General features: G+C 47.2%; 1 protein-coding gene across 1 annotated transcript in view; it reads right to left on the reverse strand.

Annotated features, from left to right (window-relative positions):
• The window catches only part of sorl1 (sortilin-related receptor, L(DLR class) A repeats containing), a 63,349-nt gene that overhangs the window by 24,099 nt on the left and 15,760 nt on the right, over positions 1–23,490 (reverse strand). Inside the window, exons 2-6 of the mRNA XM_066710295.1 lie at positions 15,732–15,848; positions 11,215–11,343; positions 10,774–10,935; positions 10,070–10,137; positions 7,366–7,546 (exon numbers count right to left, since the gene is read on the reverse strand). Coding sequence (XP_066566392.1) covers positions 7,366–7,546; positions 10,070–10,137; positions 10,774–10,935; positions 11,215–11,343; positions 15,732–15,848 — 657 coding nt within the window. The remainder of the gene's footprint in view (positions 1–7,365; positions 7,547–10,069; positions 10,138–10,773; positions 10,936–11,214; positions 11,344–15,731; positions 15,849–23,490) is intronic.

Below are 23,490 nucleotides of genomic sequence, written 5' to 3' on the forward strand. Positions count from 1 at the left end.
ACAAACTCGCAAAAGATGGGAGCTGCTTTCTCATGATCAATTAAGAAAACGTGTATTTATTTACTGATCTACATATGTATGTATTTATTTAGCTTTGAATTCCCTTTTAAAGACATTCAGGGTTACAGATGATAAAATCAAGGTCAAGGTGGCTCTGTAAAAGAGAGTGTCTGGAGGAAATGATCTCAGACAGTTTACTTTTTGTGGTTGCTGGGAAATAGTTCGGTCCCCATCAGACGCATTGTATTACCAAACATAAGCCTCCTTTGGCCAGGCATGCACTGTACCACACCAGTATGGCGATATTCTGTACAATAGCGTAGCCTGCGGACTGAAATGTATAGTGAGGGCTGGTGCATTGACAAGGCAAGCAGCAAAACACAAACCTGGAAGTGTAACACAGGCCTTCAAGGAGAACAACAAGAACAACAAAACAACGTCACGGCCCTGGCTCAGAGTCCGAAACTCCACCGCACAGACGACCGGCAACGTCTCCCACTGCACTACACAACTGCAATGCAGGAGCTCCGGCACAGCACACTTCCAGCCATCCATCAAACGGACCGCAGCCGTCACTGAGGGCCAGAGTGGGCCATCACCCCATTAAATAAATTGAGAACAGCCCTCTTCTGGCAATTGTCTGTCAAGCTAAAACTTTTGTACATATATTTCCCTCGAAGAGTGACTGTGTGGCAGTTCGGCTGATGGCGAGAAAATGAGCTGTCTCTTTGAGTTGCAGCACCTTCTGTTTTTCTTTTGGGATCACTCCATCTGTCTCCTTCTCTTATTCCTCTTTCGTGAAGCCTAGGGAGTTTCTGGATGACTTGATCCCCCTCGTTCCTGATTTTATTTTAACTATCGCTACGAGGGCCTCAATCCAGCTTCCCCTCCCTGCCTCTCCCTCTCTCCCCCTCTGTGCTGTTATTCTATCGACTGCATCGATTTATTTCACTGTTTAACGCACGTGTCTTGAAGCGCAACTCCACGCTACATTTCGGCAGCCGCCAAGGAACCCGTGCGCCAAGTGCGAAACAAACTATCGCTAGAAAAACACAACAAACTAAAAATCCACCGTGAGCTACAGAAAAAATAAAAACAAACATCTACAAATGCTGCAAGTCTCTTTGCAGCTGAAATCTTAATTAAAATCAGAGACGGTTTAATAACCGCCGATTACAGCAAACAACGCAACCTATTAAAAACACATGCAGAAGAGCGGGCCTGCATCTTTAAACAGAAGCCAGCGCCGATTTCAGGATCGCTTTCAGCGCCATATAAACCGTCTACATCTGCCTCCATAAATGTTCATTGCGTGTGCGTTCATACCCAAGGACGGTGGGCTACCGTCCTCGCCCTCCACCCACACACTTACCCATAAACCCGTTCTACGCCAGGCCCGACACTAAACAATCTTCTGTACTGAAGCCCATCTGAGGCAGGGACCCTCTGTCACATCCAGTGAGTGTGGGTCTCACAATCCATTTCTTAGATGACCCCGACCCCACAGTCTTCTGGTCGTCTGCCTTTATCACTCACTTCCTTTATGACCCGAGGCCCAGACCAAATCCAAACTTTGCCCCGGACCCAAATCGCTAAACACGAATGCATGAATTTTAAAAAGCCGACTACTTTGTAAAAATAAAAACAGTCATTAATGCAAGTTGGCCTCAATTCATTTCACAATTAGACACATATAACCATATTTAAAAGTTCCTGGCCCAAAATGTTATTTTGCTGCAAGGTACAGTACCTGTAATGTATAATACGTTTCTATACTATACTCTCATTTCGCAGTACTGGGGTTTCTGTTGCGACCCTTACACTGGGGTTACAGTCCTCCTGTAGTGATGGGGGAACTGATGTTTTTTCCACCGATATCTTGCTATGAGTTCCCTCAGTGCCCTGGATCTTATCAAACACTCAGTCTTCCTGTTATTCACCCTTAGTGTACTTTGCAGTCTACTAGCACTTCTGTTGGGGTCTGTTTTCCATGATGTATACTTTGGTTCAGACATGAAATTATGTTATTTTTCTTTTCTGTCACTTTAATGGTTTGGGTAAACTGGCCCCTCTTAGCAATGAAGATGTTCACACACATACAGGCGTGACAACCTGCCGGCAGTAACCATTTCAATTCAATTTAGAAATCGGTGACATTGAAACAACCGAAGTATCGGACGGCTCTAACTGGACTTCCAACATTTCCATTACCTCTCCATCTTCAATTTTCTGCAGGCCTCGAATGTAAGTTTCCCCCAAAATGCACTACGGGCGACTTGATTTCATAACCTATTTTATAAGCTAATCAGAAGCCATAGGGCACTCTCGTAAATGTGCCCATTCCCAGCTGTGTTCAAGAGAGTCTGCTTACATGTACAGAGAGAAAAAGGTGGATTAATAAGGAACTACTTTGTCCAACATTATGATTTCAAGGGTGGGGCATAGTTCCGATTCAGTCCAGGCCAGAGACTGAACATGAAATCCCAGAGCCTCCTTCTGCCGAGTGCTGATATATGCATGCTGGGAAACGCCGCCATAGCAGGGAAGTTTGAACGCAGTCAGGGAGGCGAGTGAAACGCCAGGGTGCAGTTCCATGAGAGGCAATAAGGGTGCAGCGCACTCCGCACTGCAGTCAAAGGACTCTGGTTTCGCGAATACAAAAACGTCGAAAAGAGGGAGCCATCACGTCCCTCTGCCCCTTCCCTGTCTCCGAGTCCTTCAAGGCAGGTTGGAGTCTCTCCAGCAGCTATAAAATTTAAACGGTTGCTTGTCACCGTGTCTGAGCTTGTAAAACCACTGGCCCGCTAAGTGCAATGCGACACATATTAATCAAGGCCAGGCCCATTTAAAAACTCCCCGCTGTGCTTAAAAGGCTAGTTTATATAAGCCTTTATTTTTCTCTGCTCCTGATATTTCATTCTCAATCATTTCATTCATCCCGCTGTGTCATTCCTCTGGGGTTTTTTCTGCATTGATTGCCGATTGCCAGGCAAGTCCACAACTCCAGACTGGATGAGCCCCATGGACGGAATGGACCCGAACGAGGAGGGGAAGCTCATCTGTGCCGGAAAGTTTCTGGAGATTTCAGAACCTCTTTGCATCAACGTCTCAAATCGGAAAGTCTTGTGAACAGCGGTTATGTTCCCGAGAGAAAAAAAAACTTGATTCACTTAGATTTAAAATACGTTCAAACGAACCACTTAAAAATAGATGCTCTTTTCTCAATTCTCTCATATTTCAGATTGCAAGTTAAACTGAATAATTAACTAAAAACACTTGCTAAGATTTCATTTTTAACGTACATAAATCAGGCACTGGGCCCCCACAGCAACAGTTTTACTTCTGCTAAATGTATTTTTCTGAACTTGCTACATTTAGTTTACAGCCTAACGGTTGTGTTCCCCAGCACTGGTCCTCCACTTCCCCTGACTGGGAGGAAGTGGGTTAAACCTGAGCAGCGCAACAGTGAAGTCTGTCCCCCCAAAACAAACAAAAACAAAAACAAAAACATACGCAAAAACACACACTCCCTCCAGCATTTCCTCTCATTTTCCTGTAAGAGGTCCAAGCATAACATGAGACATCCAGAGACCAATGACAACAAGGGCTGAATAAATAGTAACATATCTGAACATGTACCGGGGGGGGAGGAACTACTGAACACAGTGGGAAAATGCCCCAAAAAAGACTGAAGAAACACAGAAAGTGTTGGAAGGGGGAAAGACCACAGGAAGAAGGGGCTTGTTATCTGTCCTTTTCACTCAGTCCTCCACTTCTTCCTCGCCCAACAAAATCATTCCCTGCAAACAGGGAGCGTTGTTCTCTTCAGCCGGGAGTCGCTGCAGACCCAGGAAGCGCGGGGTGACATTTCTCTGGCTGCTGTCTCCGTCCGACCGGCACTATAAACTCAGCAGCGCATAAAAGGAAGGCCGTTATCCAGCCACAGCAAAGGGTATGGGTCCGTTCTCAAGCCCCGCCGGCCCAACCTCCGCAGGGCATTAGAGAGAGGACATCAGATAAGACGCAACAGGAATGTTGGGAGTGTATTGATCTGTGACGGTCATGCAGCCAGGACTCGAAAGATCCCCCAGGGACAGAAATCCCCACAATCAGTCGAGGGGGGCGACGAGTTATTGTTGTGCCGGTCTTCGAATGACATTCTCGGGATTGGGAGCGAGTTCTTGGCAAGAGCATCAGTTTGGCAGGATCTGACGGAGCCCATCGGCTGGAAGACAGGAATCACATGGGGTTGGTCTGCATTTATTTTACGTTATAGCTTCCATGGGCCAGACTTATCTGACCAGGCCACACTTTACTGCCCAGCTTTCTTAGGACAGGGAGGGATGCTCTCACACAAGCGCCAACCCAATGACTGCTGTTTGGAGATGCAGAACTATCTGATCTCTTTCCTCCTGTACATCCAGTGCTGCTTGCAAACGTCTGACCTGCACGTATACATATATACACCCCCACACCGAGACCATCCACTGAGTTTCCGTCAGTCACTCACATTCCATTCCCAGAAAGCACTGCTGCCGTCCTCCTCAGCTCAGTGAAGCGTTTGTTTTGTCGAAGCAGCCCCTAAAACCAGAGGGGTGTAAAAGTAGGTCTGAGAAGCCCTCTACACAAGCGGGAATCCATGCCGTTAGTGCATGAATAAAACCCTCGTATCGAATGCTTCGGCGCGGCGCGTTGCTGATAATCAGCAGCTGCGGGGACTCATGTTTGTGCCGTTTCGTGAACTTAATCTCATTAGCTGGCGGCAAGCGGAGACGAGGGGCTGCTCGTCCGAGAGAGAGAGAGCGAGAGAGGGAGAGGGAGGCACGGAGCGCTAATGCACTGTCATGTCTGTTCTCCGTCTGAATAGGAAGCACTAGTTGTCCCGTTGAGTAGGCCGGGCATCCACGGGAATAGTTTCACACTTCAAAACCAGATGTTTTCTCAATTTGTTCAGACTTCCAATAAAGTCCAACTGCGTTTGCAAAACATATATAAACTGATTTTGTTTACTAGTTTTCCTTAGGATGTTGTTGCTTTTAACATGGTTTTAATATAACTGTATTGGGGGTTCTATAATTGGAACATGCCTTGAAAACAAAGGACTGAACCTATAGTGGAAACCATGTTAAAACTGTAAACATCCAGTGGTAAATTTACCAGGGTAAACTTGTACAAGGGATCCCATTCAATGCTGCTACACAACTGTCGAACTTCCCTGAAACCAGCAAAAAAAGCATATTGAAACAGCACGTGGTATTAGTAGTAGAGAGAAGCAATGCAACATTACAGCAATAATACAAATGAGGTACATCAGAGCGATATTGCAAAACCAAGGTAAATCGTGTGCTCAGACCACACCGTTACCATGCAAATAGGCTGCGGTGAAGGTTTAAGAACAGAAAACACGGCAGCGAGACATGTGAAGGACACGCAACAGGATGTGAAACACCGAGAGACAATAAACAGAGTTGAAAAGCATGCTGTATCACTCTCAGAAAAACCACAAACACCAACGTCTGGTGCTCTTCTGGGACGGGTCTCAGCTTTGCTATATATTAAAATAGTTCCTGTTAGTTTATCGCGCTCTATCTGTATTGCACCCTGCACTGTGTTAACTACTATATCGCACAGGTACCCTATTGTATTTATTCACTGACATAAGGAACCTAATGTGTTTCTCTGAAGCTTGATTCTTGGGATGTAAGGACTGTGCTACAGGCTTCCAAGGAAAAGTCTAGAAAGGGACTTGGGAACCTGGGAAGGGTGTTTTATATCCATCTATGCAGGTCTGTCTGGGTGATTCTCCATCGGATTCTGGTTACCTTGCCTACTGCCACTGCTGGGAAATCAGGCCAACAAAACACAGCTGGCGCTGGCGAAGGCGAGGGTGCGCCTCTCAGACCGCCAACCACACCTCATGGGTCTGACACTGTCGATGAGAACTTGAACAACAACTAATGTGACCTCGTTTCTATCACATTCCCATGATATGGTGGTGTTGTTTTTGCTCACCAGAAAAGGAGCATTTAATCCTGAACCTCTCTTGACCTCAGCTTTGGAGTGAATGATTCAGCGCGTTCCCAAATATTTACACGCAGTTTATTTCACCCACACTATTAAAAGCTGCCGTGACATCGCTAATCATTGACTACAGTGCCAGGAACGCCAGCCCTCGCAAACCCAAGGACGTTCCTGCAAACCTTTCAACAAAGAGACCAGACCACGGGAATTTAAGGAGCTCATTCCGTCGTACGTGTGCACCTATATTTCAATACATCGCAAAGGTAATGATTCATTTTTACTCCTTCGCTTTATAATCAATCAACCAATCAATCCATCTTTATTTGGTAAAGCACCCCTATCGCACAGTTGCCTCGGAGAGCTTTACAGATTGATAAATCAACAAAAGCCTGTGTTATGAACACACAAGAAAGTCAAATAAACCACTAGGTATGGAGGAGAGGAAAACAAAAAAATGACAAGGCTGTTATAGGAGAAAATAAATCTCTGGGCCTAAGCCTAATGGTGGCAGGCCAAAATTGCCAATATCACTTGGTACCTTCATTTGGAAAGCAGCCCACATCGCTCGGGCTATTTATGCACTGAAATCTCCATTGATCCAGGGTGTTAATTAAAAAACCCACTCTGTAAAAGCATCCGAAATCTTGTTCATTTCATTTCGCTTGTACTCTGCATCACTCAGCACCGACTGACGCATTACTCGGTTGGTGTCAGCCAGTGCCAGGCTTGCTTCACTAGGTAATACATCTGTTATTGGGACACTGAGGTAACACACCGCACTTTCAGATCATTTATAAATCGGTCACACAACACTGCACTGAAGCAGGTTAATGAATCAATCACACTAAGCGTCGGCGGCGACCAGAACCGGCACTGAACCGACCAGAAACTGTGGGGAAAGACTCCTTTAATAAAACATCTCCTGTTCTCTCTTAATTCCTCCTCTCTCGCTCGTTCCTGTCTTAGCAGATGTCTTTACCGAGGTTGACTGTTGTCACCAGATCTACACACTTCAGAGAACATTTTGAAGAAGAGCTCAGACCTTATATAACATCCTCAGCGAAATCACTTCCGCGACAGTCGAGTACAAAGCCCTGCGCTGGATTCTGCTCAAGGGAAATGCAAGGTTAAACAGAGATGTGGTCGTAATTCAATCATCACTACCTGCAAGGGAGCTTAAAATGAGTAGGGAAGCCATTCCCATTAAAGTACGAGAATAAGTGTAAATAAAATGAAAGGAATAGTAGGGGACAACCAAGGGAAGAAAAAAGCATAGAAAAGGCTCTAATGTCTTCTCCATGTTTATTCCTCCAGATAGGCCCCCGGCCGGCCCGGTTTACTCACCACGGTTCTGGTGGCGAACATGTACTTCTCCCGGAGTTGGAAGTTGTCCACCCGGTCCAGGATGAGCTGGCGGTTCTGCTCACTCTGGAAGAAGTCGGTGCTGCTGAGCACGCTGGAGGAGCCCAGGGGCTCGTGGCGCTGCACGAACACCGTGGTGGGGGGGTCGTACGGGTCAATGCCCCTGAAAAACAGAGGGACACGGCACCGTGAGATGATGACTGACACCCAGACGTGACGGGAGATGAGGAGATGCATGAAGACATTGTGAGACACAGAGAGAGAGAGAGACATGGTGAGACAGTGAGACACACAGAGAGAGAGAGACAGACATGGTGAGACACGCAGAGAGAGAGAGAGAGAGACATGGTAAGACACGCAGAGAGAGAGAGATGGTGAGACAGTGAGACACAGAGAGAGAGAGAGAGAGAGAAAGAGAGAGAGAGAGAGAGAGAGAAAGAGACAGACATGGTGAGACAGTGAGACACCTAGAGAGAGAGACACATGGCGAGAGGAGAGAGAGAGGTTGAAACATAGTTAGACACGCAGATAGTGTCAAAGTGAGAGAGAAACACGTTGAGACATAATGAGACAGACAGATAAAGTGAGACATGGACAGGCATGGACAGAGACACAAACACACAGAGATACAGAGAGACCCACACAGACACAGGGAGACATGCAGAGACATACAGACACACAGAGCTACACCCCAGTGATGAATACTGCAGGAAAACCAGGCCGTGTTCCCAGCAGACTTTGAGGTACGGTGTGAGCCTCAATAATCTGCGTAACCGAGGACTTTTCTCACTGAAGGATTTTGAAGATGCTTCTTCTCACGGACTCATCTGCCCCGTTTTGAAACCTCGCCGGGCTTTTTGGCAAGGCAGAGCATCCTGGCGACATACTGTCCCAACCCCGTCCCGCCGAGCGCCGGCGAATCAGTACGGTTATCCTACTTAGCAGCCGCAGACACGGCGCGGGAGAGCGCTATCTGCAATGTAAACAGTTTAAGCGCGTGTTTGCGAGGGGCACTTTAAATCCTCCTAGCAGAGGGATTAGACGGGAGGGAAGAAACAAATACGATTGTCGCTTTTTTTTTCTCCCTCTCCTTACATTTCATTTCAGGAAAATCTGTTTAACGGCAGGGTGTGAACTGAACAAAAACCCAGAGGCTTATACTGTACACAATCCACAACAGAGTCTTACACTGAGGGATTACCTCCTACAGTCCAGCAAGGGAGGGATACGATTAAAGCTTATGAAGAAATCCCTGCATAGACCGAACCCCTTTTGTTTAGCACTGTTTACTTTGAGTTAAAGAGAGTCCTTTGAGTCGAGATGCATTTTCCCGGCCCTTGTTTGGCTCTGACCACCTACGGGTGTATTCAGCAATCGCGCCACTTCAAACTGCACTGTAGATCCTACAATTTATCTCCCTGCCTTACAAAACCTGTGAACTGTTGTCAGCAGCACAGCACGACTCTGTACAACCCACAACAGCCGCTCCTTGTGTCCAATTCTGTTGAAGGAAGCCTGGTGTATTTTATTTAATCCTCTTCTTCACTTACTGCACTTGTTTATACTCGTTCTGTACTGGTTTAGGTCGATTTAGGTGAGTTTGTTGGATCGCTAAATTATTAACGTCAAATTAAAGACATGTGTTGCTTTTTTTAAACCGCTGCTAACAGACAGAAATCCCTTCATTCACGATTACTGGAAAACCACCAGTCTGAGCCCTCAGCGAGTTTAACAGGGAGAACCACTGGAGGGACAGGGGGCGCACCAGGGCTGAAAAGCCATTACCGAGCAGAGAGTGGAGTCTGAAGTTATCTCCGCTGCTTGCCCCCGTGATGTCCTCAGATTCTGGCACGCGGTCACTCTCAGCGCAAGCGAATTAAATCATCCTCCCCCCACCCCAGTCTCACAGATACCATCATTTATTAATAGCCACAATCTGGTTATTTCTATCAAAGCCTTTGTCAGTAGCCAGGCAATCCTTTCAGTTTGTTTCCTTCCGCTCTGCTACATCTGTAGGCCTAAAGTAGACGGTCTCAGCCATGCCCAGGCCCAGCTCTCCCTCATATTGAACTGTGATGGACTGTGTTAAGAAATCACCGAGAAGTGCCTTGAAACAGGAAGCAGATTCACAGTTCCCAGGGACACAGTAGCTCGAAATCCTTTTAGAAGTTCAAATAACCCCATGTTACATTTATCAGGGTATTTATCATGAGTGTGAAGTCAAATGCTCACTTCTTTTCATAATAAGAACTGAGATTTGACCGTCTTCCACAGAGCGCGTCGAGCGAGGTTTCCTAGCACCGCAAAGAGACTGGAGACGCAGTCACTGGCGCACTCTCCAGTGTAAAGGACACAATTTAATCAGGCTTAGCAACTAGTAACTAAAGGGCAATCGAAACGCATTAACAGAGAAGTCATCTGCTTCTCTCTCTCCCAGGTTAATTGATCTGTTTTAATGAGCCTCTTTATCAGACGAGCGGGGCGGGGCGGACGGCCTTGCAGGGACCACGGCTGCGGGATGTTAAAACAAAAGAAATCGGACTCCTGCGGCAGTGCACACGCCACTCTCAGGGCTTTTCAGTCGGTCATTAACTGGTGAAGGTCGCGGCAGCCGTTGAAGGAAAAGTGTGGGAAAGTGGGAGCTGCAGTTCTGGAAAGGAAATTAAAACATTAAAACACATCTCACCAAAAGTAGGACTTGACGTGTTCCTGAATCAAAATCCATGTCTCCCCAAAATCATCGGATTTCCACAGCTGCAGCACGGAGGGGGGGGGGGGGGGGGGGAGAGAGAGAGAGAGAGGGAAAATCAATCACCAGCCAACTCCAACACATCTGACCTACCCTTCAACACAGTCTGTACTGTGCTCTTGATTTGACTTTACTTGTTTTGTATACTTTATTTTTGCAGGTATTGTACCGTTATACATTTTGGTGAACAGAGTATATTTTGTGACGGCTGTAAGTTGCATAAAAAGAAAATGAATCAATAAATATATCAGCATCACTACTGAGAGGGTCACTAAACTATTCATATTTTACACAGACGAACCTGCCTGCCCTTTCTATATGTATTGTACCCAGCATGCACTGTTCTGGTTGTCAGCCGATTCACCACAGGGCTTTGAGATTAACTCCCCACACAAGACGGCTCCAGTCACACTGAAAAGCCAATGAAGGATCAAGCGGCTGCAGTCAGTTCCCAAACTTGGTGCACAAGATGGCCAACAGCAACAAAACCCACGAAACAAAGCTCCTCATATCGCTGTGATGTTACTGATGTCACCACTAAAGCATCCAGGTTTTAAAATCCATCCACTGCTTAAAATCGGTCAGAAAAAGCATTACCTGGGAGGTGGTGAGATATGGTATGGGGGCAGAGCGGGGCTCACCGGTTTGTTGGGGTGGGAGCTGTCATAGGCCAGAACCAAGTTGGGCTTCTTGCTGTGCAGGAGCAGGTCTGTGGGCTTGAAGAGCAAAGGGAAGCCCTGGATGGTGGTGCAGAAGTCAAAGGTGTTCCAGAGATAGTTGTTGGTGGTGTCCGCAAAGAGGTACTGCAGGGAAACGAGTAGGGGGGCAAGAGAGGTGAGTTGGACATGATCAGAGCACTGGCACCTGAAATCCATAGACAATTCCCGAAATGTATAGTCTGTGAGAAGGCCAGGGCGATGGAGAGGAGACCAAACTCTCTGCGTTGGCACGGCTCTCTGAGGCCTGGTCTCCAGACACACAGGGTGACACAACGGAGCCTTAGATACCAAGACTTCTTGGGGTCTGCTGAGCCGGCCCATGCGATTCTTGCACTTTGAACATGGTTTCACTAACTTCCTTACCCTCTTGTTGTCCGCGGGGCTGTGGTAGAACTGCGCGATGACCTGCTTGTTGGTGGCTTTGTCTCCCGACAGCTGGAACCTGTCCGAGATCAGCTTGAAAGTCGTTCCGTAGTCGTAGGACAGGTACACCTATGACACACACACAGGGACACACAGGTCAGAGCGGCCTCCAATTCAGTGTTTAACGCCAAACTGCTGCCGCGAAGTGAAGACACACAAAGCTTTAAATCTGGTCAGCCTCACCCTGCGACTGTGACACAGCGGTGGAGTACAGCAGTGTCGGTATCGTAGTAATGCAGCATTTCTAATTAGATTCCTTCTATTGAGTTTCTGCAGAGAAGAACACCCTTGCATTGCAATGGGGGGGGGGGGGGAGGGGATTACAGCTGAAACACACGCTAAGAACCACATAAATAACGTCACAGCAATGCTGTAATAAAGTGACCACAGAAAGAAATGATGTGGCAGCTACACAAATTTGTAGACTCCGGGGGTTGTTGTCCAAACAGTGGACAATAAAAGGTATTCAATGACGTTTACATGGTTGCCTTCCACCAAATACTAGACTAGAATCCACCGAAGGAGCTGCGATTCGGTGCAACCGTCAGAGAACATACACAGAACTCTGTGGTTGGCACAGCACATTTCTAGAACATTTCTGTCATGTCCCGTTCGTGATGCACCCCAGTGCGGCCACACCTGCAAACCTCACACAACATCGCCAGAACACAATGTGTTTGCTGAGAACTCGGCATGTCGAATGTCGAAATGCAGCTTTGGGCCAAGACAACAAGTGAGGGGGTTACAAATCTGAGACTGCGTGAAGGGGAGTTTGCATTCACTTCATTTTAGTCATAGTAATCATTCAAAACATTAAAATGCCTTTTAAGTTTGTGGATCCACTGAGTGTTAAAAGCCAAAACTTGACTAAACTCTACCAAATATAAATGTTGGCCTGCTAGTGAACTGAAAATCATAAAAGCTGTATCATATATTATTGAGAAGTAGTAGAAATAAGTTTGATAATAAATGCAACTGCAACAGAGTAAAAGTTTGTAATAAGCAATTTACGGCTAGGCCCCTGCCTTGGTCCAGCCAAAGAATGTGTTCGTACAAATCGTCTCGGTTTAGTCAGCAAAAAAATATACGTATTTAAATTTTCTTTAGCTGGGCCTTCATCATTTTCCTGTCTGTTCTGGTCCAGTGGGACGAATCTCTGTGAAAGGAAATTGAACTCGAACCAAAGAGTAAAATAACATATTCATCAAGTTGACAGAGTCTGCGATTAAAATACAACAACTGCTGAGTTAAACAGCAGCGCACTTTGCTCTGAGATTATAATACTGCGCCCCGTCCTGCAGCAATGCTGAAACAAGCCGCTACCAGTAGCACAGCAGACCAGCTCTCCCTGCAGTACGTCAGCGCCTGTGGTTCAGACATCTGCACGGGCATCTGTGTCAGGCCCTGTACCACAGACACGGCACTTTTCTGATGGCATTTGCGTTGCTGGGGACTATATTAGCCATGGATAACGTGTGAAGTCTGTTTAAACATTAAAGCCACACAATCTACATGCTGGAACAGTTCGTTAAGTGAAGGCATGCTCTATAAATACCCAGCTAACAAAGCAGGGCCGTAGCAGCATTGTAAAACACAAACTGAAGTGTGAACAGCATGGACTTGTGTTGACAGCAGTTTGATGACTACAGGAGACGCAGTCAAAACAGTGTGAAACAACATTATAAAGTCTAATTGTTCAAACTGCATTGCAAAGGAACAATATTCCCAAAAACAACTCATATAGAGAATGAGAAGTTGATGATGATACCCCCGAATTGTAATTCCCGAGACGGAGCTATGAAACACGCACACAATGCTACTGCGCAACCATCAGAAAACATAAACGACACTGTGTGCTCGGGGGAAATGCGTCTATGTTTTTCTCCCGTCATACGTGCCAAAACGAGAACACAACCAAAGCACAGCCTCACACAATGCTGCCAGGATGAAGGTTAGCGAGATATTTAATTTCAGCTTGGTTTTGGACTCGGGTGGGTCCTGATTCATGCCGGCCTGATTCAAGGTGTGTGCCGTTCACCTGGCCCGGCAGGAACAACGGGGCGCTGATGTCAGTGACGAGCAGCTACAACCGGGAACAAGTCCGCTCCTCACTTAGCATGGCACTCTCGGCAGGAGATACAAGGTTGGCCGAGACCACAGCAGCCATTGTTTAACCATGATCGAACCAAGCTGCGCCTTCTTAATTCTCCCAATTTTGTTATTTCCTCAGTTACTGAAAATGTGATTCCATGTCACTGTCTGTAATGAGACTGCTTCCCTTAATGGCTGACTGCTGACAATGCCGAGATTTAGAGATGGCTGCCAGGAAGTTTGTGTGTGATGGAGAGATTTGTGCCGAGATTGCTGTATAAGACGGCGAATCACAAATCTGCTGCATGTCTCATAGCTGTCCTCGGAGCTCTGGGCCCCTGAGGGCCGCTGTCTCACACCCCCGAGCTTTGACTGAGGCGCAGCTGCAGAGCTTGATTTTCAGGCAGTCCGCAAGGGCAGCCTAGGGTACATTAAGAGTAGGACCCTGTGCATAGTTCTAATTAAAGGCAGTGCTCATTGCTAATGGGTCAATCTGACTGCCCTGTCTGAGTGGGACACCCATCGGTGTTAATGCAATATCAGTCAGAGACCATCACACAAATATACCGCTATTATTACAAAAAACTAAACAAACTGTAGCCGAAAAATCCAGAATGGTTCCATTCTAGTCCGCTCTCCGTCCCAGGATGTTGTTTTCTTAAACGTCACTGCCTTCTTTTCAAAACTCGTTCAATGCATCCCTGAGGAAGAATCCAAACCGCAACACAAAAGATGATACAATTGGCTGTGAGCGAGAGTCAACCGAACGCGACACGGAATTAGCACCGCGGCTGAGCCTCAGCTGACAGAAACACACTGTGACTATAAAAGCTTATGCACCCTTAACGAGATTTAATTTCCTAAATTAGTACAAGACCTGGCGTGAAACGGTCGATGGCTCGAGGCGGGCGGCGAGAACGGCAGCTCGGCCTCCTCCCGAACACATTCTTGGGCTTTTTTTTTCTCCTGTGCACCCTGTTAAAACACTCAGCCCCGGAGAGCCAGGCAGCGCTGAGATCACTGCTCTTTCAAAGGACTGTGTTCACTCCCTCCCTCCCAGGCTAAGGCTCCGTCAGCTGACGGAGTGATGCGGTGAGGAATGAGGGGAATCGGGCAGGTCGGGGGTGCTGCGGGTGTCACGGGTGTTGAACCGTGGTGCCAATCAAGAGAAAAGGGCCCATTCCAGTTCCTTGGAAGACTACTACTGATAACACAGATTACATAAATTAAAATATCAAATGTGAATTGTAAGTGATCATGCATAACGAGGTCATAGTACGATATTAGTTCAATTAATTGAAATACACCCAACATCATTAATTATGGAACTGCTTCCTCAAAATAACAAGTTTCTAGCCGCCAGAAACAACGTTATATCCCAAAGTCTCTCTAGAGAAGCTCTGTCCTTCTCTATTTTCTGATGGATTTGCCCATCCAGGAATGCTTAAATTCAGAGCCGCCACCTTCTGAGGTTCACAACTCTGTGTGGCAGCGTGGAGCCGAGACGGCGCATTTTCTTGGCCGCAGATCTCCTGTATTCATCTACGGTTCGGGCCGTCCGTTTCCTGCAGTAGTCTGTGCTCAGAGCCGCGAGAGGAGAGGAGGGGAGGGGAGGGGAGGGTAAGTGTGCTCGGGATCAATCAACATGCAGGGCGAATGCTTTCCAGAGAGGAGATGGGTACCCATTCAGGGATGTCAAGCCAGAGATTACAGGGGGAAATAATGAGCGAAAGTCCAGTGTCTGTACTGCACCAACAGCTCCTGTCTTCCGCACACAGATTACTCAGCTTGCTTTCAAGCTTTGACGAGATTTGGATTATTAATACAAAGGAAGGAAGGAAAATGAATGAACGCATACGTACGTACATCAACAAAGCATTAGAGGGCCTCGCAGATGGATCGCTTAATCTCTCGCCAGTGATGCAAGAAATATGAAATGTAACGTAAAATCCTATTAGTGCCAGGGACAGCGGCCGGCACTCAGATCCCGGAGTGGTTGGTAATGCAGTCCAGATGTGCATCCGTGCATCGAGTCAGACAGAGGGCATGTGCTGCTCAAGTTAACTACTGCTGCCACTGGGCTGGGGGGGTGCTACGCTAGCGGAACAAAACGATGTATACACAAAGAGAAATCACAAATAATGTCTGATCCATGCACCCCAAACACACACACACACACACACACACACACACACACACACACACACTAGCCTCTTTTCAAATCCTATTTAATTTCTTAAGATGCCTAAGATTAAATGATGTTTTGATAACAAGCGCAAAGCATTTCAGGCTTCTGTAAAGGGCTTAGGGGCCTCGGGTCTCGTCAGACACCCCACGTCAGTTTCAGCCACTGCTGGTGGACTCACCGAGCTAGTCTTGGGCCCAGGTGCTCCCGCGCTGTCTCGGGCCAGGGCCACGATGACGTCACTCTTCTCGCCGGCCCAGTGGACCACCATCTGGTTGTGGGAGTCATTCAGGTTGGCCTGCACAGAAACACAGACAAGAGAAGTTTAGAAAAAACAACAAGCACTGAATCCTCTCCTGAAAAAAAACAATCGCCAGGAAGAGACACAGGGAAAGAGATCGGTGTCACAACGAGCACGTCACTGAGCCTCTTCCCCTGCTTCGAGTAGTCATTTCAGAATGCAGAACTAGGCCGAACACAAAGCATAAAGCCACGTCCCTACACTGCTGTTTGTGCTGGCTCCCTTTCGTGCCTGTAGTGGTATTCACAGGACAATATCAGACGTGGAGAGAAAGAAGGAGAGAGAAGGAAAAAAAAAGTCAATAAATTGCATCTTTAATGACAGCAAGTGAGGCGGGACTGAAGTGCCGGAAACCAGTTAAATGCCTACGGCCCCGAGCCCCCCCTGAAGGAATTAGAGAGATCAGAGAGAAATTGTGTCACATCTTCATCTCCCTTCCCTCACTCTCCCCTCGGAGCACGGTGTCTCTCTTATCTTTAAATCATGCTTCAGTGAGGGGCCGATGGATGGATGGATTTTATTTTCATTTTAAACGCACTCCTTCCTCTCTCAACGCCTCATCTCAGTTCCCTCACCCGACCGTGGGAGGTGTCGGCAATCGCTTCATCTCATGTTTCATCACACCAACAATGGGGATCGGCCAATCTCCACTCCAAGCGATCTGCACAGCACGCTTTCTGCAGTCTTAATCGGCCGCTCAATAAATAGATTCGTGAATAAATGAAACGTAGGCATTTTGTGCACAGAGAGAGGGGGCAGAGGAGCACAAACATCGCCGCTTCGATCAGAACAACACATTTGTCTCGTAGGAGGTATTGTGCCAAGTGAAAGAAGGATTTATCATTTTTAAGTACAGCAGGGGTGTATATCCGCTTATGTAAAAGGATCTCTTAGGCTCCCTGTGAATTTCACAGCTTGAAAACCACAATATCCTTGGTAGCGTGTTTTAAATAAATGCCAGTGCTGTAATGACTCCACTAAATACAGAGTGACACTACCGTGTTATTAAAGCAGAGCTGTTGTATGGTAACAGCCATTTTACTGTGGACTGAACCGATAGGATCTTAATTCATGGCACCGCTGCTACAGTATTGCGAGTCTGGCGGTGCTTTGGGTTTACATGAAGAACAGGGAGACCAGGGGGAAGATGAGTCAGCAAAATCCAATTAGATTTTATATAAAGATTAGGAGCCGGACAGACGACGGAGTCAAGGGTCCACTCCACACTTGTGCCTGGTTTGCAGCAGGAAACCGCAGCAGTATACAAGTAGTGCGAATCACACTGCGCACAACTCCAAGCAATAGATGCACATCCTGTGAGGGGACGATGCAACAGCTCCCCGGATCTGTGCCGCCAATTGCACCTTACAGCACAAATACATCTAATTGGAGTTGTTTTTCGTATGTAGCACTTATTTAAGTTATTCTGGATGTTTCAACGTCTCAAACGGCAACACAGGCAAGTATTTGGGAACAAACTTAAATTAACTTGCCTGGCCAACAAGGCTTACTCTAAGCTGTAGTGCAAATAGACAGGGGGTGGGGGTCCCTGAAGATCATTGAAAGTTGTACAAACAGAATAGGAAGTGGAGGAGAGCTGGCCGCTGATCAGACCTCAGACACAGGCACAACAGTCGTGAGAGAAAGATGTCATAAAAAAAATGCCAGATAACATTGTGGCAACATTCCAATAAAGTGAATCTGGAACAACATGACCTTTTGGCAAACAACTCTGTAGTCTGCTGTAAGGGGAATTGTACCCAAACCCCTGTGGGCTGGGCACTGTGCGTTTTACAGACGGTACAGACAGCATACAATCCCACAATACACGCAGACTGCATTACTCATTTACTCCAAAACAGACACCTTTCCATAGTCTCAGCAAAAAGGCGGATTGTCTATTCTTAAATATATTAAACCTCAGCAGCATCTGCAAGGCCAATGTCTGTCCTGGATATTGAATGACTTTGTGACTCAATAAGAAACTCAGGGTGATCAAAAGCAGAAGTATTTCATCAAAGGTTTCTGTTCAAATCTGCTTTGTCTGCATGTTAAACGTCATTCACTAAACTTGCTGAAACGGTGTGTATAAATGTCAAATCATAGTCTCAATTCGGAGTTAGTGCATGTTCCCTGGCTCTCCGAAGGCCTTCGCAATAAAAAAACATGTTCGTTCCCGACTCAGGAATCTGACTGCATTTGTGACAAAAAATAGTCCGACAGACTTACGGAGGCTGCATACAGCGATACTGTACATCACTGAACATTAATGACACTGTGATGGAAGGGCACTGCGTTTCCCCATCACCCCCCTCGTCAAATGCGTCAGAACCGATACACAACCCCACACAGAGTCGCCACAACGAGACGTGCTAGCTGGGGAGAACAGTGAATAAATAAATTCGAGCCGGCAAGGAAAAGAATGAGACTTTAAAGATGCATTCATTTAAAAGCTGGCCCCTGACACTGAGCACATTCGAGCTGTGGTTTATGAGACTATCAGCAATAACAAAGTAGATTTTATACTAACGCATAAAGGGAGTTATTCCACTCCAGAGACTCGGAGCAGGGCTTTGGTACGAGTGTGGCTCTGTGACACAACCTGTTATTGGCCAGGCAATATGGAGCGGATAGAAACAGCCTGCAGTCAAATCCCCGGGGTCTCGGGCCTGTCTGGGAGTTCAAATCAAGTCATTAAGAGAGCAGGTACAGGAGAACATTTTACCACTGCAAAAATACAAGTGGAATAAGTGAATCCGTCACACAAAAGAACCGTGTGTGTGTTTATTTATTTCCCTTTTGGCAGGTTTATTTATTTCCTCAATTCGTTTCATTGCGATTCCTCAGACATGGCGGCCATTCCGCTCCGTTCTTTTTCACAAAAAACATAAAACATCACTCTCTCGCTCGCACAGAAAGAGATGATTCTGGGAAGACCGTCAAATGACCCCACCCCATGAAACGCTGGGACGTTAATGCACTGCGTTCTTCATCTCGGGGATTAATTGAAATACAGATATTAATATTAATATTTTTAAGATAAAAACAATACACAAACTGGGATTACACCCATACCGTGCTATATAGACCATCACAATAACCTCCTACTGTGTTTGCTCTGGTCCTGATAAGCAGAGATACCGCAGTGGTGAAAGACACAGCATTGGAGAGAAGTGTGTGACCGAGAGGCACTTTTGTGATGGTTTATGGGCTGTTAATAGGCATGACCTGCTGTTGACTTCGAATACAAACCTCTTCTGCAAGGGAATGGATTGGGACAATTGAGCACCGGGAAGCACGCAAGCACACAGACAGGGCTCTGAATCGGCTCCCGCAGCCCTCCGCTGGGCTGGGACGACCCTGGATCTGTTTGGCTTCTTTCGCCCGGCTTGATAAACGCCCGGCCGAGACTCTTTAAAGGTGCATCAGCCACACGGGAGGAGAGGGAGCCATCGCCCCCGCGCCGCCTGGCTCCAGCGAAAATGAAGATGTCAGACGACTGAGACTGCCTCTCCCCAGCCAAGCACTAAACCAACACGCCAGACTCCATTAACATCACTGAGCACAAACAGGCATAGCGGACGAGAGCGAGCCAGGGAGAGAGAGAATGAGATGGAGAGAGTGGGAGAGAGAGAGAGAGAGAAAAGCAAGTGACTGCAGTAGGCATTCGTTGCCAAGGTCTTCAGTCTCATGTTAAAGCATAACAAACCTAAAAATACGTTGTTTGCTTCTTTGATTTTAAGATCCATCTGTTTCATAGTTGGTGTGTTTTTTTTTTTTTTTTTTTTTTTACCAAAGCTCAGACTCTTCAAATTTAACTCGCCTGGCCACACGAGACACACACATGGACAGACTGACAACTGCTCCGAGATACGTGCAGTTAAACTCTGATTCGAGCAACACAGAAGCACCGAGCCAGGGTTCATCTGCTTTTTGCACCCACTGAAACAATACTGGCACTGGATTCATTGTGGAGTAAAGCTTCAGCCAGATACACACAGCAGTGAAACGAGTGCGGCTCCAATGCGTACCACGATACGACCCAGACTTGTGCTCGTCTGCACAGCAAACGCAGAGTCAATTGATGCGTCTCCTTCCGTTCCCTGTGCTTTCAGCCTCTCAACACCCACTTACAGCTGCAGAGACGGAGGCGGGGGTGGGGAGCAGCGAGCTGGGATGAACGTTCTTGGCAGGAGCACCTGCGTGCCGCGTGGTTCGGTCCCCTCTCTCCCCTCCCTGCACATGAACCTGTAACTCCTTTGAATAAATCAGTGCCTGCAGATCCAGCAGAATACAGATCGGGGAACCAAGCGGCCCAGCACAGGGGGAGAGAGATGCGTCGGACCCCTGAGCGATCGTTCCCTTTCTTTTATGTTCTGGAGCGTCCATTGTGGAAATGCCAGCGTTGTGCACCCTCAGGTGGCCTCGTCATTTAACGGTGACATGTCTCATTCTCCTAGTATCTCCTCACGATCAAGAACAGCCTGCCGCATCCTCCATCAAGCTACGTGTGCTGCCTGGTAGTGGCTTATCGATCGCAGCCACACTTATTGATCGTCAGTCCCTTTCTTTAAAGACGCTCAGTCAATCGGCTCCCACAACTGCCGACAGCTCCCAGTTTGTGCCTTTCTCTGAGACAGAGAGAGACACGTGCACACACCAACGATCTCTCCATCTCTCACTCTCTCTCTGTCTGTCTCCCAGTCCTCCTCCCTATAGACACAGGATGTTATTGTTGCTAACCCCTATTGTTAAAAATAACGGCGATACCGTCTTATTTAATATGATATCAAAGTCTCATTGTATTCAGTTTGCGCCGGTGCCAGCAGGTACACCTGACTGCAGTCTGTATGTGCATCTGTGTCTGTATCTCCCCTGCCAGTCCTGTGCTTTCTTTGTGATGTCGTTTCTCAACGGAACAGGAAAGAAAAGGCCCAAAAAACCCAACAACAATCAAATAAACACAATAATAAACAAACAAAAGGTCATTGTTCAGCGTTATCTTCCCTTCCCTTGATCTGAATCAGGGGAGAGCAGGAGAGACAGCAGGGTTCGTGGCCTGGCTGGTTCCACTCTGCCGCCACGTCTCGGCCCAGTGCCACAGAAAAGGCCAGGCCTGGAGGACAGATGCCGAGAGGGAGGGAGGGAGAGAGAGAGAGGATGCTACCCCAGGAGTCCTCTTTAAGAACACAACAAAAGCAGGCTGTCACTCTCGCCCAAAAGAAAGGCCTGCCTGCTCTGAGGAGGCCCGGCTTCAATGGAGGAGGGCTTGTTCGTGGGAATCCCCCCTCTCCCAGCCCCCCCATACTCATGCACCCGACGAGGAGTTACACTTCATTAACAAGGGGAACTAAAACAGAAGACCTGGCCTGAACTCGAGCGGCTGACAAGGCGGCAGGAAACCCTACACGCTCAATTTTCCTGTCAGTATCGTGTGCGCCGGCGGCCGGCAGGTTATGTAATTACAGGGCTGGCGTTTCATCTTGCGGCTCCTCGCTTTCAAGGCTGCATAACATTACCAGACAAAGCACTTTATTAATTAACGGAACAGGCCTTCCCGGTACAGTAATGCACTGTATGAACAGGCTGTGGGCTGTGTAGAGGTTGGGGTTTTTGGGCCACGTAGCGCGATAAGCCAGATAACAGTGTGCTACCAGCTCTGAAGGGGTTTAAATGGTGCTTTTGGCCATTTCCAATTATTTTGTGCGTCAGGATCACAAAAGCGAGGGCCAGGCAGACGCGGAGTTGCCCCACACCCACACAGCGCAGATCTCGGGATTCTCACACACTGCATTCCTCCACGCTGATGTATGTACGCGAGGTCTGATAGCATCTGACAAGCTAGAAATTATTTAGCGCTGTGTCAGCCTGACTGCACCCTTCCAGAAATCTTCCCAGTGCTTGTCTTCCTTTCTCTCTCTCTCTCTCTCTCCACAGCTGAACCGAGATCCGAGGGCAAGACATCCCTCCGTTTCTCACTTTGGGAAAAAACACGACTTGAGGACGAACACAGCGCCCTTATGACCATTAGGTTTACGCTTCGGACTTCGTGACGGGCAGAGAGGAAGTACAGACATATCTGGTTCACTTGGATAAGACATGATAAGACATGACAAGAGATTCACACAGCAACAACACACAAACGACAGAAAAAAGGTCAGATGCAAACAAACTACACAAGGCAACAATCCACTCGTCTTTCTAATGTCTGCGAAGAAGAGTGGAAGAGCATCCCTTAGTGATGGAACACGCTAGAAATATTGTAGGGAGATTCAAACCACATGTACCACACAAAGGACAACATGGAAGTTATTGGCCTAATCCCACAAATAACTACAGAAGAGAACAGCAATTTATTTTTATTATTTTTAGAAGTTTTCTGTTATTTAAAGGATTTCAGATAATACTCTCATTAGATGGCAGCTTCGGCTGTTTACAAGCTGCAGGAAGTCTGTGTATTAGCAGACACCCAGTGTTGGATATTTCACGCTTGCTACTTTCCATGAGTAAATCTGCGATAGACATGCGGGTGGCGTTAATATAATAAGCTTTCAGTCTCCGATGGGATGACTTGTTTGGAGGCCCTGTATCTGGAACCCGTTGAGTGATTACGACACGGGGCTCCCTGTGACAACTTGCACCCACGAAGTGAGAAACGATTAACGATCATCCAGGTGTCGTTTCCAACTCGTCCTTTGTAAACTCTGGACGGGTTCAAGGAGGTCCTTGTGTCATCCCGTTGCGTCTGTGAGATTCAGGACGTCACAGGTGTGCTGGAGTGCGACCCGCAGGTGTCATCTCAAAGACTCACAAAGATTGTCTCTAGACTAGGCCAACTTCATTCTGTAGTTTGTTTTCTCGCTCCAACTGATTGATTGCTGGTGTGCCATTGCAGGCCCCTGCTGAGATTTGAACCACACCGTCACAGGCACACAACTCTGAGCGCTTGGCAACACACAGATCCACCCCCAGGATAGTGACAAAACCGCTACGCAAAACTCAGAGGGATTGTGTCAGCATCACGACGTCACGAACACAATGAACCCCGTTACACCGGACTGCTATGAAAAGACGACGGGAGTCCAGTTGTGAGCCTGCCGTCGTTTTCATCCGGCAAAATATCAAACAAAGCAAAACATTGGAGAGCACAATTGACATGCAACAGGTGCAGGGGAGAAAAATGACACCCAACACAACAGCCGGACCCTAACACGCTGTATGTTGCACATCTCTATTGGTGAATAGATGTGTAACAGACTTATTCCAGGTCTGAAGGGAAAGTCCTACTGAGAGACTGAGGAACTGAACCTTTTCACCCTGGAACAGAGGAGACTACGTGGGGACTTGATTCAAGTCTTCAAAATCATGAAAGGCATCGACCACATCAAACCAGAGGAGCTTTTCCAGATCAGCAGGGACACACGCACCCGGGTACACAAATGGAAATTGGGCTTCAAGGCATTCAAGACAGAAAACAGGAGACACTTCTTCACACACAGAGGCGTCACAATCTGAACAAACTCCCCAGCGATGTGGCTGAAGAGACAATTAGGGAACATTCAAAAACAGACTGGATAGGATCCTTGGATCACTTAGTTATTAATGGACACCAAATGAGCACGATGGGGCGAATGGCCTC

The sequence above is a fragment of the Amia ocellicauda genome, chromosome 1 (assembly GCF_036373705.1).
Source record: "Amia ocellicauda isolate fAmiCal2 chromosome 1, fAmiCal2.hap1, whole genome shotgun sequence".
NCBI classification, from domain to species: Eukaryota; Metazoa; Chordata; class Actinopteri; order Amiiformes; family Amiidae; genus Amia; species Amia ocellicauda.